Source organism: Lepisosteus platostomus, chromosome 10 (assembly GCF_059453375.1).
Source record: "Lepisosteus platostomus isolate fLepPlt1 chromosome 10, fLepPlt1.hap1, whole genome shotgun sequence".
Classification (NCBI taxonomy): domain Eukaryota; kingdom Metazoa; phylum Chordata; class Actinopteri; order Semionotiformes; family Lepisosteidae; genus Lepisosteus; species Lepisosteus platostomus.
In genome coordinates, this window is record NC_142620.1 from 43,159,622 (window position 1) to 43,175,338 (window position 15,717).

The 15,717-nt window shown below is 38.2% G+C and overlaps 1 protein-coding gene across 1 annotated transcript in view; it reads right to left on the reverse strand.

Moving 5' to 3' along the window:
- LOC148653749 (FERM domain-containing protein 7) overlaps positions 1-15,717 on the reverse strand; it is a 31,648-nt gene that overhangs the window by 11,129 nt on the left and 4,802 nt on the right. The window contains exons 3-8 of the mRNA XM_088649084.1: positions 9,035-9,139; positions 6,814-6,856; positions 5,154-5,232; positions 4,525-4,622; positions 3,025-3,139; positions 2,370-2,517 (exon numbers count right to left, since the gene is read on the reverse strand). Coding sequence (XP_088505210.1) covers positions 2,370-2,517; positions 3,025-3,139; positions 4,525-4,622; positions 5,154-5,232; positions 6,814-6,856; positions 9,035-9,139 — 588 coding nt within the window. The remainder of the gene's footprint in view (positions 1-2,369; positions 2,518-3,024; positions 3,140-4,524; positions 4,623-5,153; positions 5,233-6,813; positions 6,857-9,034; positions 9,140-15,717) is intronic.

A 15,717-nucleotide genomic window follows, 5' to 3' on the forward strand; every position in this document is an offset into this window, starting at 1 on the left:
TTCCTTAAAGGAGAGAGAGAGAGTGTTCATCTACTATGCATATTTAATGTGTTTCTAAGTTATGACTCATTAGTAAAATACTGTATAAATCTATCAGCATGGAAAGCTGTGAAATGTCACTGTCATGGCTGCCGTAATGTACTATAATTAGTTCTGACTCTATATTTATAACCTAATATTACAATCATTTCTGTCTTCTTATTGTATTGGGACATATTGTACAAACTGATTTCTTTTATCTCACTCTATGTTATGTATTTTACATAGTCCATATTTTACCAATCAGTGTTTGATAATTCACCTTAAAGACACATAAATAATAATTGGGACTCAAATGAGAACTGGGCTTAGCACAATTATTATTAATTAATATTATTAACTGATTAATGTGAAATACTAAAGTTACTGTATACACTGCTATTTCAAACCACACTCTAGACCCTAATACCAAATATTTTAACGGCATATTGGAGCATAATTGTATCTCAAAATACAACGTAGTTAAGAGTTTGTGCCAAAACTGAAACCAAAAGCCTTGATTTGGGACATCTGGCACAATCAGATGTGAGCAAGGCCTTGAACGCCTGGGAGTTAAATTCACAGCAACACCTAACCCTCCTGCCAATAAAAGTTATTCCTTTCTATGATAATGACAAACTATTCTAGAACTTCTGTGAGGTAATAGGAACATTTCCTTCTTCATCAAATGTGATCTACTCTTCCGAAACCTGAAAGAAAATTCTCAAGCTCGCAGTTTTTGATGGTATAGACTGCTGCTAATATTCACTGTGAAAATTGTAAACATAAAAACAGTATTGACTTTGACTCTTCTGAAGCATGATTTTAGGGTAGATAACATGGCCTGAGAATACAAGGCAGTGAGAATTGATAGTGTGTTTGAGAAGCATTGCACAGATTCTCATTATTCAGAACTAATAGAACTGCCACAACACACTACACAGTGACCATGGAAAAGCAATGTTTCCAAAAAAACTAAAGAAATCACAGAATGAACATAAACAAGTCAACATTATCTGTCAGAAGCTGCTTTTAGCATTTTGCCCACAGACTTCTCATTTGTGAGTGTCTCCAATAGCAAACAGACCTCAGTCTGTGACACAGTGACTGCCAATGGGAAGGTCAGACATTCTCTCAGAAGTACGGAGAAGGGCTGAGGTTTTGTCAGCCTTTGGCCAGACAGGGAGGCTGGGAGGCAGACTAGGCAGTTGGACTTTTCTTTAACACTATGTTCCAATCAGCATTAAGGAAAATAGACACAGCATCATCGACTATACAAATCATCACATTATCACACTATACATATCATATTTGCTTGTTTAATGTCAAACTAAAGCCTGGAGCTAATCATGCATCACTGTAAAAAAAGAATGTAAAAATAAGAGAATAAAAAGAGAAAATTCTATGACACTAGTTGGTAACTGTAAATACCTTTTAGATTGTTGTCAAATCACCTTTCCTGGTAATTCTATTAATGAAATATTTCCAAATAATTCTTCCTGTTCTCATGTACCCAGTTTGTACTTTTTGTGGCCGCAATTCATTAGCCAAAGCAAATAATTTTGAAAATTAAACTTAATGTGGTGACCCTTACCAAGACAAGGTGACGATTGAAAATGTAGGGGAAATATAGATCAAGAAGGATCTTGGCACTGAATGATTCCTCCAAAGATGTCATGTCTCATTCTGCGGTTCCAAAAGACAGCAGAAAGAGACATGGCACTATTAAAGAACTGGTTTCTCTCCAAGCTCCTCAAATCGCTCTTCGACAAGTATATTCCTATTCCACCTCAGTCTGACTGTTTATGTCTTTTTCTACTTTTACTGTATGTGGCTTCATCTCGGTTGAACCAGTTCCAGTTCTCTGCCCTTCTCTCTCAGCTACAGTTTCTACAGCTCCTCCTGCTTCTCTCGCCTCAACGATTCCACCTTCTCCTCCTGCTGCCCAGCTGTCGAGCTCTACAGTTGATTATATTTCTCTCTTAGCAAGTCAGGGGGAGTCTCCCTCTTCCTTCTCTACCCCGGATTCCAGCTGTGAGACAGAGCATCTCAAGTGACTCTCAACAAGTCTCTCAACATGTTTTCATGGCCCAGAGGCTGCCGAGCCAGCCAAACCATTAGAACCAGTCAGGTTCCCAGCACGGTCCAGGTGTTACTTTTCTTTACTTTACTAACCCCTTCTTCTCTCCTTGAACCGAAAGCTTGCAGTTATAAAATACCATGAAGCTACTGAGCACTAGTGGACCTCTTAATTTTCATAACCCCTAAATATGAAAATAGCATTGCAGGGCCCCTATAACTAATAGACTGTATGACTACAAGATGCACTTTTCTAGCCAAATGATATTCACCTGGAAAACCAGTACTCCCATGTGGGTGACAGCCAGGTTGATTTTCATTTCCTCTCCATCATTGGCAGGGTGAGGTCGGATGCCATACATGTCCAGTTTCCTGGCGACTTCCAGAAGCTGGATGTCGGAGTCTGCGGGAGACTGGCCCCTGGAAGGCAAAAACACAGGCTTGTCCACTTGACTTCAGAGTCACTGAGGCCGTCTGGCACTGAAACTAGACACTCAAAACTGCAAACCTCGAAAGCAGGGCTGCTCTTCTCCTTGCTGTAGACAGGGCTCATTTGAGCAAGATAACTCTCTGCACAATCTTAATAAATTCCTATCCGAATGTTTACATTTTAGTCATAAGGACGTATACTGCAAGGTAACATAAGTATGTCATAGAACTGTTCTAAAATATTACTTTCAGTATATTATCTTTACTTATTTCTTAGTGACATTTTTTCAAACACTTAGTATATTTGTCCCAGCAAGTGGTAGTTCAAAGGTTCTAGTAAATACATTTGTGATGATTTCATATAAAAGGTTTTTAATATGGCTGATTGTCCATCTGAATGATCTGAATGATGTTGGTAAAGTGAGATTTCTGGAAATGCTAACAGCAACCCTGGAACAGGGCACACAGAATAAAGGCAGTGTCACAGTCCACAGGTACCTGTGTTTCTTGTGAAAGCGCATGATCTTGTGGTCCAGGTACTCTTGGTTGGGAAGGTACCGTTTACTCTCCAGCTGCTGAATGTCAACTTCTTCATCATAATCACCCACCTCTGCTGCATTGGAATACAAACTGTCATGTGTGCAACCCTAAGTATGAAATCATATTCATTCAGATTCTTTCTGATTCGCAAAGTCATACAGTAATTACAGTATGTCTTTCCTACAGAGCTCACAATTCTGGCTTGTTTGGCTCTGTCACATAACAACTGAGGTGATAACAGTGCTGGCATCACCTTGATTGACTGTTCACTGTATTTTTGTAGTGCAAGTATTAAGTACTTAGTAATGCTAAGAATAATGTTCAATTAGCGTATTCATTGTAATTATGTTCCTTATAATCAAATTTGTTTCACACCTCAATTTATATTTGAAATTGCTTCCTTTAAACTTCTTTTCACCATTAACAATTCCCAATTGATGAGATGTTCTTAAATCCAACTATTTCAATATTCAGATCTTGAAGGTCATCCATGTCTCTTTTATATTTTATATGGCTGCATAGGAGTGTTATACCTTTAATTCAATCACTTTAACACTTCTCCCAACTGAGGAGCTGATTCTAACTGAGAAAGAGAAAACCAGCTGTGCTCCACAGAGCTGATATTAACAGATACCTATTAAATGGTAATAGATTCCTTTCTGCAAGATCCTTTCCCCCTCATTTATCATTATTATGTTCTTCGACCTCATTTAGCACCTTCATGTTCATTACAGATTTGAAATGAAGTGCATTAAACAGTTCAGATTTGTGGTTTTACGAGAGCAGCCGTAGCCTGCAAACACACCTCATTACGTAAATATCTTGTTAACTTGCTATGGTTACCAGCTGGAACTTTACAAATGCATAATTAGCTTGCTGTGAAGCTGAAGAAACACTCAGCAGAGTAAATGAGAGAGACCACATGACTAGACTTTGATAGATCGTTGAGTTATTCACCAAGCAACCCTGAAGTTTGTTTTTTGAATGGCACTCACTTACTGCATTTCTAATTGTTTATTTAGTAATACAATAGACCATAATAGTTTAGAAAGCCAGTGTTTTCTATTATTAGTTTCACTCCAAAAAATGATGGCAGCACTGCAAAAAGTACATAGTGAATATTTTCAGGATCTTCCATCCTGTTTCACATCCGTTCATTTTTGGTCAGCAACAAAGCGTAAGTAAGAAATAGATTCTGACCACCTTAAACCTGGTATGTAAATAAAACTGCAGCATCGCTACAAAACACTTTCACTATGAATGAAGGTGCAAATCTGGAATTGGAATAGGCTTCCCAGTTGGGAAAAAATTAGAAGCCATAATAAAAAAAAGTACTTTATGTAAAGCAACTTCATAGCAGAAAACATATATGTGTACATTCCAGATTCCATGTTAACTAAACTACCTTTGAGTACATTTCCCTGTACTGAAGCATTAGCAGGCTCTGATGTGACTTACATTGTAAGATATGTGACACCAGAAGAGCTGCACTGTTATCATTACATGTGAGACTTCCGTTGGCCAAATCCTGCTTGATCTGCAGAGCAAAGAGATACCTACAGACACACAGACAGGATGGGTTAACTGTGGACACAGAACCACATCAAAACCAGACATCAGAACCATACAAAAGCCACCAACACATATGGAAAAATTACCTGCCACTCTGAAAGTTTTAATGAAATATCTGCCAGAAACTGTAACCTGTATTTTAATGTGTGATCTGTGCTGTTTTATGTGCTAGTGTGAAATTAGCTTCTTCAGGGTTAATTTGAGTTCAGCAAATTGGTTCTTGCAAATATTCTTAGCTCTGCAAGTCCATTTGGTTTTGCAATGAAGCTTTCTTTCAGAGCTTGCCAGTAAGGCTAACAAATTGGCACAAAGACGTAATCCCATTTCACAGATTTCTCTGTGGCCTCTGTGCTTCTGTGCGAAATCTTAAACTGGTATTTTTCATTGATTTGAGAAATTCTCTGGTTTAATTACTACAGTATGTGGTATTACTCACTGTCAATTCTAACATCTCTTCTACTGACTCTCTAGCTGTGCCAAGTATAACAGATCTAGTAAAACAGGATGTTACAGACCTTGTCAGCTCTTTCTGTAGTTGTCCCGGGTCAGGTGGGAAAAACTTCACTATGAACCTGAACGAAACATTGCTTGTGTCTAAGAGAAAAATCACAATAGAAACAAAATCACATACTTGCATTTTAAAATGAAAACAGAGAAGTTTTACATTTAAATTCACAAAAAATCTTTTGGTAACACTTTACTTGAATGGCACTAAAAACACAGTCTTACCTATTTCATAAACCACACAAAACACAATATAACAACATCCCTTTATAACCATTTGCACAAATGCAGGCAAAGTTGTTTATAATGCTTGAAAACAAGACATAGATTTAGACAGAAGTTAATAGAAGATATAGTGAAGTAACTTCAAAATGATATAAGACTTAGGATCTGACAAGCAATTTTCTAAAGATGGAGCTCGGCAACAGTGGTCCTGGAGTGATATGATGAAACTGCATTTTGCTATTTGTTTTTTATGCCTGTTGTTTATTGAGTGGTGTAGTGTTTATGAACGAGTTAAGACAACCCTTCGTCTTATATCTGTCTGTCTTCACCCTGTTTCAAATTGTCATTCAAGTAAAACAGTGCAAAACTTTCACTCCTTTAAAAACTCTGATATATTTACACATTACTCAGGGATACCACATGCACTAAAAATTAAAATAAATGAACAGTAGCTCTTTTACATTACTCAGTGCCTTTGTAATTTGATGAATGCATAGCCACATTGACAGTTACACTGTAAGTAAAAAGCTCCAGTTCAAAAGAGCTTAAATTATGATCATGGTATTTATTATGTGTTAAAATTAGTCAGAATGTTGTCCGCAATCTACACATAAATGTTTTGAGCAAAATATCCTTAATCTCTCAGGATCAACCACACTTCAGAAATAGTTTTGCTAGGTAGGAAAGAGTGATGTGCCTTCATGTACTGTATGTGTATTCAATTTCCAGAGCTTTCATTTATATCACCATGCCAAACACAAGAAGTGATAGGTTAAGTGGAATCATGTCCTTGATGAAGAATGTATTGATACGCGTGTGGATTAGAGAAGAGTGAGACTGTGTGTACTTCAACCATGAAGTACTGACAGGAACGAAAGTTTAAGGTTTTGGAAGGACCTTCATGGTCCCAGACACGGTTCCTAGAAAATCTGTGGGGAGATCTGAAACATGCAATGCGTGCAAGAAGACCTAAGAATATTTCAGAGCTAGAAGAATTCTGCAAGTAAGAGTGGAGAAAATTCCTAAAGCAAGAATAGAAAGACTCTTAGCTGGCTACCAGAAATGTTTGGAAGCTGTGGTTTCTGCCAAAGCAGATGTTACTAAGTACTGACTGACATTTGCACATGCGACATTCACTGTTTTATTTTTTCAATCTGTTAAATTCAGCAAAGAAATCGTAATTGTGCATTACAATGTGCATAAAGATGTCACGTGTAAATTTGTACCCTGCAGAGGCTGTGTTCACTTCTTTTCACTTAGAGACTTAATATGCAATTTGACCAGGGATGCCCAAATTTTGCATGGAACTGCATGCTTGAGTAAATAAAAAATGTACTTCACATTAAGAAAATGTTTAACAGATATGTGTTAAAAAACAACTATTTTCCTAATCTACTTCCAACCTGTAAAAAAACAATATATACAAAAAAAGTACCTGAAACTTACTTTTAACTTGCTTTGCAAGAGGTTTCAGCAATTCCAACCACACCTGTAATATTAAATGATACATTTGCACATTATATTAAAGTTTTTTATTTAGTGAATGTTTTTTTTTTCCATGGTGAGTTATATTAAAAATAATTGATAGGTAGAAAAATGTAACAGTGTAAACATACTGTATATAATGTATTAACCAGTTTATTACAATAACTCATTATAAAGCAGCAGTAAAACAACATCATACAGGGTTGAGAAATAGCAATACCAGCACAGAGATGAAACACAGGTTCTGTAAACACAGGGTACAGTAGGTGAGCTGGAAGCACATTAATATGAAACACATACAGCAGGTTCAAGCAAAAGAGGAAAGTGTGGGTCTTGAAGAAGTACTAAAATTATTTATTATTGTGAGTCAAAGTCCACTCATACCTTGAAAAGAGTATTGGGACTTATTGGGAAGTGAAATTTGACATATTTTCTGTGGACTGTTGATATTTGTATTTCATATCAAACATAAATAAGTGGCAAAAGTACAGAATGAAAGCTTTTATTCCTGAATAGTTTTGGGGCATATACAGTATGTTAAACCAAACTAACAAAAAAAAGTTTTTTGTGTTCATTTCCCCCCAATTTCATAAGGACTGGGACCAATTAACATTATGTAAACTAGTATAAAGTTAGTGTTTGGTCACACATCCCTTACATTAATTGACTGTTTCACGTTTGCAACCCATCAACATCAGACTTTTTATATGTTACACTGAGATGCTTTTCCAAGTCTTAACTGCAGACATTTTCATTTGCTGCTTGTTTGCAAGGTTTTTAAACTAATCTCCTCTATCTATCCCAGCACATAGCCCTGAGAAGTGGGGCAGTACAGGACAACACATCAGTAAGGTGTGGTAAAATAGTACAGTACTGTATGTTGAAAGGTACTCTAGAATAGAATACAAGGGACACAGATTATTTAGAATGTCTCTTTTATCAAGAATACAGAATTATTCTTTTATTTCACTAGATAATTAAATAGAGAAATTCTCACTGACAATGACATTACAGACCTAATTTGGTTGGCAATACAGATAAGTATTCATACACAGTTAGTTTAACTACATACAGATATGTTTACAGTGCACACTACTACATAATACTATCTTTACTGCAATACTGCTTACTGTAAGGACAAGCGATGCTTGAAATCAGTGGAGTACTTAAAATGCAATATGCTTCTACCAGTACAGAATGGTGATTTTGCCATTCACTTGCTAACACTGCCCTCGTTGATGTATATATGCCCATCCTTCGGATGAGACGTAAAACCGAGGTCCTGACTCTCTGTGGTCATTAAAAATCCCAGGGCGTTTCTCGAAAAGAGTAGGGGTGTAACCCCGGCTTCCTGGCCAAATTTTCCCATTGGGCTTTACCAATCATGGCCTCCTAATAATCCCCATCTATGAATTGGCTTCATTATTCTGCTCTCCTCCCCACTGATAGTTGATGTGTGGTGAGCGTTCTGGTGCACTATGGCTGCCGTCACATCATCCAGGTGGGTGCTGCACATTGGTGGTGGTGGAGGGGAATCCCCATTACCTGTAAAGCGCTTTGAGTGGAGTGTCCAGAAAAGCGCTATATAAGTGTAAGCAATTATTATTATTATTATTATTATTATTATTATTATGTGTGGACTGTTTCTTTCTGGAATGATCTGTGCTGTAGCAACTGCAGTAGGGAAATTATTATGCAGAGGGATCCAATCGTGTAATGACCAGTCTGCTGACTGTCACCTCATTCTCTGGACAACGTCTCCCTCAGATAAACTGCCTTAAATCATGCCAGCAATGATCTGATTGTATCTTTCGCTGCTCATGTGCTGATTAAAATCATGTTTTTTGACCAGCTGTTGATGTTTTACAGTTTTAATTTAGCTTTGATAGTAGTGAAATACCTGAAATACAGATACTTGGTGTTTTATGTCTGTACAATGCCTACTGAAAAAAACAGCTGGATAATTGCATCAATTTGCACAAAGCATAAATATTCAAATAGGTGCACTTAATTTTGTTTAATAAACTACAGAACATTACTGTTGTGTTTTTTGAAAAAGTAAAGCTGTTGCAAAAACAAATTAAATTAACGGACAAACATAAAACACAAAGCATTCTTTGTACATTTTCTTTCTAATTCACACACTTCAATTCCAGACCCACAGAAAGAGTTATACACTTACATAACTCCCAGTGTGATTGCGAAACTCAAGTCCAAAGTACTCTTTCTCCAGCAGCTTCAGGTGACCACAGACCTTGTTGTAAAAGTCATTTCCCAAAATTCTTTGCTAGAATCAAACGAAGAAAAGTTTTGCTTACAGATAGTGAAAGGGAGATTTAAAACACAGATATGCCAAACATTCAGTTATGAAAATATACAAACAACAACAACAAACCATTTGTATTGTTAGCATGTTAAATATTGTGGAACCACAGGATATGTGCTGTTTAGGGTTGTATCCTCGGTTGTGTGTCGTCTGCACACAAGAGGGAGTACTACCCTAAACATGGGACCTACACCTCAGTCTGTGGCCACATTCCTCCACAAACAATGGCTTACAATTTCAGCTTCCAAAATGTGTGTGTCTGCGGTGCAACATCTGGGGAGATTCGCATGTTTTATGTCAAATTTATGACCCAAAGGCATTTAAGGAACACAGGACTGTAGCTGTTATAAAGGCTGTGTTTCTTTTTTAATGGAGTTTATTAAACTAAAGTTCAGGAGGGATGACAACAACCACGCTCAATCATCCCCAGCTGTCAGCAATCACTCCCTTCGTCCTTCCTCCGCCGAACACTATCAATACCAAATGCGATATCTCCCTCTCCCTCGCGTGTGACTTTTGCTTCCCACCTCCACCCCAACTCCACCTCTGCAGCTGCCGAGGTCGGCCCTCAGCCAAGCAGGTTAAGCCAAATATTCGCTCCACAATAGTTCGCCACTCTTTGATTTTGGGGCGTTGTCATTCCTCGTGAACCTGTTTAAGATCGTGATCCTTTTCTAAAGCATATACCCCACAAAACTCAGTTCTTAACCAACAGAGCTGAACGTCACAACTTGGATACTGTCAAGGGAGAAATAAAGAAAGCAAAGAGCCTCTGTGACATTGATCATTCAGTCACATGCTTCCCTTGAAACCATGAGCCTAAGCAGGATCAACAGCACAAGTAAGGCATCAGTCAGAAGCCTGCTGCAGCTCTCACTGGGACCAGTTCAAGCTCACAGGAGCCTGACAACTGTAAGGGTCATGGATGTTATGTGTAAACAGAGGAATCCTGAGTCTGAGAAGCATGTTACCAATGATTCAATGTTCCTTGGGAAATCCAAGTCTAGTCCATTAATAGCACAGATCAGACTGCAATCAGTTATAGATATAACTATAAATTCTATTCCTTTTGAGGTATGTCTGTTCCCACTGAAATTCCATCCTCATAATAAGAAGCAAGTGCCCACTGGCATCCTCAAGAACCTTAAGAGTACAATGGGTATGGGAGGTTCTTCTCTTAGTGATACCTGCATGTGACACTCCACACACGTTATCTACCACCTTCTTCGTTCAGCCTAAATATTCAGAGCATCTCAATACACATTTTTTCTTTCTGTATTGAGATGTATTGAGAGTGCTGAACTGTTAAAATAGCATGATCATGCATGATGACCTAGAATGCATCTGAAAAAAACTGTTCTAGCTCTGTAAATATGTCTACAGCATTTTAAACCTGTAATAGTTAAATATCTCTATATTAGAATATTACATAAAAATAATGCTCAACCCCCCATTCAGCAGGTACCACCTAACAAAACAGAAAGCTCCACAATACACTTATCCAGGCGGACAAGTCAAAGGCACTGTACAAACTGGGCTACAGTGTACGTACTGTAACAAATTTCAAATACTTCATTGATTTTTCTTTTAAAAAAAAACGTTTTGCTTACATTATTTATAGGGAAAAGAAACTCACTTGACATCTTCCTCCAGAGTAGGAGAAAACAGTATGGTTACTTAGTTAAATTACATTATGTAGAGCTCTACTGTATCAATTATATTAGAGCCACAAATCAGTTTAATAGTATTGAGCTCGTAGCACCTATTAAACTGAATAATTGATTCAAATGCCAACCCCAGATGCTACAAGCCTCAGGCAACCAATTATTTTTTATTGTTACATTTCTAGGTTACTACACATCACATTATTCACAGGGATATTTATCAATTACATTAATCAAGAGCAAGCCCTAATAATTTAAATAAGCATACATTGTTTTCCACTGCAGATAACAGAAAACTTCTGAGATTGTTTTAATTAGAGAATAACAATCTATCGTGGCTCACGGGATCTGCTGCGAAGCAAAAAGGAGGACTCATGTCTCACACAGCTGTTTTCCCAGCTCACCTCAGAACCCATCCATTCATTTTCCAACTGCTTTCCAACTCAGGGTTGTGGGGGAGCTGGAATCCCTTGGACTGGACAACAGCCCATTGCAGGGCACACACACAGACACTCTCAAAAGGGCTAGTTTATCCCAGAAGCAAATTCACCTGCCAGCGTGTCTTTGGATTGTGGAAGGAAACAGGAGAACCCACGAGGAAACCCAGTTAAACATGGGGAGAACATCCAGACTCCACTCCAGACAGTAGGAACTGAACCCAGTGTTCCAGCACTGTTGGGCAGGAATGCTAACCACTGCACTACCATGCCACCCAGCTCAGAACCCATGTTTTATTAGTCTCAGACTAGTGCCCGTCTTTGTCTGCAAAGCTATTACATAATAAACAGTACAATAATAACCAATTCAGTAGTTTGGTCAAATTCTAATGCCTAAAAAAACGATGAATATGAAGGGACAGCTTACTTTATATTTTGGCTTTAACTCACGGTCACGATTGCAAACCCCTCCTCTTAAGGGTGCTCCAGCCCTTCCTTGTTTGTTGTTCATCTCCCGCACCTGCTCCCTTTTCCAGCCCCTTTTCAGTTCCCCCTTAAAAAGCCAGACGTTGACGCCAATCCACGCTCTGCATTGGTTTCCGCATCATACGAGCCTGGGACCTGGATGCGCCTGGCTCCGTTATGCTTTTAGTTTCTGTTTCTTGTTCCCGTTCCCGTGCCCCCTGCCGGTTCCGACCCCGTTCCCGTTTTTAGATCGTCTGTCTCGGATGGATAGCCTTGCTTTTGACTTTTGCCCTGTTTTTGGATTTCCCGACCACCAGCACTCCATGGACACGCCCCCCTGTATTAATTCCTGTATCCTGCATGACGTTTTCCCCCACTCTACCCCGGATTGTGTCGTCTGCATAGGGTCCAGAAAGAACTGTTCGTTAAACTCACCTGGGGAAATGACAGCTCTGGTCAGAGCTGAGCGCTGTAACATCCTCCTTTCACTTATGAAGGATAAGCCACGGGGAAAAATGCTGCAACTGTGAAGTTGGGGTGGAGGGGGGGGTTAATAAGCTCTATGTTCAGCCAGAGAGTTTATAAGCATAGGGAAGCGCAACTGCGAGATTAGAATTTGACCTTCGCCTGAACATCTGTTTATCTCAACACCATTACCTAATGAACAAGTCTCCCTAAAAAATATCTGTAGCCACTAACAAAGGCATTTCTAATAAAAGAGAAGCTGATAAGACTAGTAAAAGTAAACACACAAGTGCCATTTGGCAGTGCAATATAAAATCTCCGTGTTGCTAGACATTTTAGAGCCCAGTGCTTGGAGAGAGAGTCAAAGAAGGGAAATAATTTGGACCTTTTATTATTAAAAAGGTAAGCCTTTTGGAGGTGCTGTTACTCTATCAGGATTTGGAGAAATTGATTAATGACACTTTCTTTTATAAATGCATTTACTGGTGGTTATCTGATAATATTTTGCATTATCCCATTTGTTGCGTGTGTATAGCTTTACAAAACAAGGACACTGGGTTAAAGGTCAGAATTAAAGGAATTCTCTTAGGACAGAGAAAAGGAAACACTTCTTTGCACAAAGAATTGTGGGGGTCTGGAATAGACATCTCAGCTGGGCTGTTCTTTTAAGAATTAGCAGGACAAATGTATTATTCCTTTCGCTACTGAACTGCCACTTGACCCAAATCAGCTGAATGGCCTCTTCTCATTTGCTGCCTTTCTTATGTGCATTCTAATCAGGTGAGGCCTTGTCTTGGTGATCTTATATAAAAAGAGTGGCAACTGCAGAATGTGAATCCAGCTGTATATTTCCATCAAGGCTTGAACAAAATGTCTGATCTAACAACTGAATAAGCTAACAATTAAAATGAACTGTATTTCCTTGAGGGCCACTAACTAGATACAGCAGGATAATGAAAGGCTGAGCAAGAGACAAGTGAATCAGTAACATCGAACAGCACATATGTAATTAAAGGTAATTACTTATGTTTAAGCATAAATAGTGGGGATACCCTGCATCTGGAAGCTGCTGTATTTGTCAAAAGCATAAGCATAGGTTTATATTTTACAAGCTACGCATATATTATTTTTAGTTCTATAGGATATGATTTTCTCTTACTTATATTCCACATTTTCCATGACAAGCAACAAGTCAGCATGTGACATCAATTTGATTTAAGCATCAGCAGACACAATAAGAGGTCAATTCATGTTTCCTTTTTGCCCCACAGGAAAATTGGCGGACTGTCCGCAACTTCTCAGTTATACACGATAATCTCGGGGAAAGTGAATTGTCAGAAACAGCATTTTACAGGAAAAACAACTGTTCTTTTCCTTTGTAATAAAGAGCTGGGGGAAGCTCATTGACACTACACAAGTTCTAGTAAGGCAAAATGTTTTTCACTCCGGGATTTACTGAACACCTGCTGTATCTTCTCTATACTGACTGCATTCTAAATGAGTTAATTTGCACTAGCTGGCACACTGTAAAACAGATGGAGAAAGAAGTGAAAACATTAATAAATGGTTTAATTTAATCTGCAGGCTGAAAGGCCAAAACGACATCAGACATCAGAGGCAACTCACTTCTATAAAAACAAAAGTTTTTACTCGCAAGTAAAAATGTGGATGCCACAGTTGATGAAACTCATTAGAATTGTTTTTGCTGTATACTTTAGTTCATGAAAAATGAGTACAAATTGATTTATTGATTAATAATATTTCATAGGGAAAAGCCTTTCATTCTTTACTTTCATTTGCACGCCATAACAATCTAGTCTGTTTCTGACTAACATGAGATTAATGTGCTTAATACATTTGTGCAGCTTGACTCATCTAATTATTACTGAGTTCAGAGATGCAGAGGAGTTGGTTTTGCACAAAGCTGTGTTTAAGTCTCTGAAGGGGGTTGACTACAGAGCTCTGTTTGTGATAAGCCCGCAGTTTACTATGTTGGAAGTAACAGGAAAAAAAGGATGCTATTGAGAAGCTCTAATGAACCGCTTGACTCTCCATTATCATGTCACATCAGAGTGCTAAATTGGTCTTAAAGAAAGGCAATTACTTATCTCCCAGCTCTCCTGAAGTTGTTTGTGTTATCCAGTTGAAATGTTAACACATAACTAACTTATGGATTGCTGTTACTGAAGGGATATATTGTATAGTGTAGTATACTATACTGCAATGTTCCATTAATCATGGAATATGATCACATACTAGGCCATTCCTCCTTCGACTGGATGGGTTACTCCTGCAGCACATACTGTTCTAGAATATTGTGGAAGGATGATACATTTAAAGTTCTTTTAAAGTAAACCTGGATCCAGTCCAGAGAAGAGCAATAAAATACATTCCATATATTAATAATATACTGCACTGACAGGCTGAAGGAACAGAACCTTTTCAGTCTTGTACCTCAACCTACTATATAGTATTCACAATCCTCTGGCACTGATGAAGTCAACCAGCGGATTTCTTCAGAATGAACAGGGAAACGAACCAGGGGACACAGGTGGAAACAATGTTGATGTGCATTTAAAACCCGAGAACAGGAGACACAAATTTACGCAAAAGGTTGTTGGTGTATGGAGCAAGCTTCCCAGGTATGTTGGTGAACCCAATATCTCAGCTTCTTTCAAGAATACAGCTGGAAGACGCCCTTGGATCAATAATCAGCTACCAAAATGGACAAGATGGGCTGAATGGCCTCTGCTCATTTATAATGTGAGGAGGATGTGCACCCAGTCGCTAAGGGTATCGTAGCGCAGGCTGGGAGTTGTAGCCGGGGGGAGTCTGGGGGTCTGTAAGATGACCAGCGACTGACCCTGCTCATGTACAGTAAATAGACCTGTGTTAGCTAAAGTGTACTCTGAAGCTTAGTGTCCCATAAGAGAAGTGTGTAGAGTCTGTTGAAGAGTTACCACCCTAAACCTGTGTACTGTACCTGTTCCATCTGTGCTTGTGTGCCTACACCGTCTCCTCTTGTCCTTTATCCTGAACAAACCCATAGTCGTTACAATAATGTTTCTTATGTAATTTAAAAGACAAAGTATGGTTATAGATACCAATTACATCTGCAATTCAAAGAACGGAATAGAAAGATAGTTGATTGAATAGGAAAAATAACAAAAAATGTTGCTTCAACCATACTGAAGCCAGAAGGATATTGAAAAAATGTTGAATAGACTTGAACAGACAACTATATGGTTGGTATAATTTTTTAAAAGATTCTCATATTTTTAAACTTATTTTAACCGCATTGAAGCTCAGAGTGAATTCCTTTTACACAGTTTCTTTAATATGTTAGAAACAGGAATATTACAGTTAAAAGCTAAATGGAATTCACTATGTTAAACATACATCCATCTTTTGATAACTGTGATGCAGTTTCAGTTATTTTTACTTGTCAAGCATAGAAGAATTAAAGCTAAAGCAAAAAAAAAATCCCAAATTAAGCACATTAGGAAAT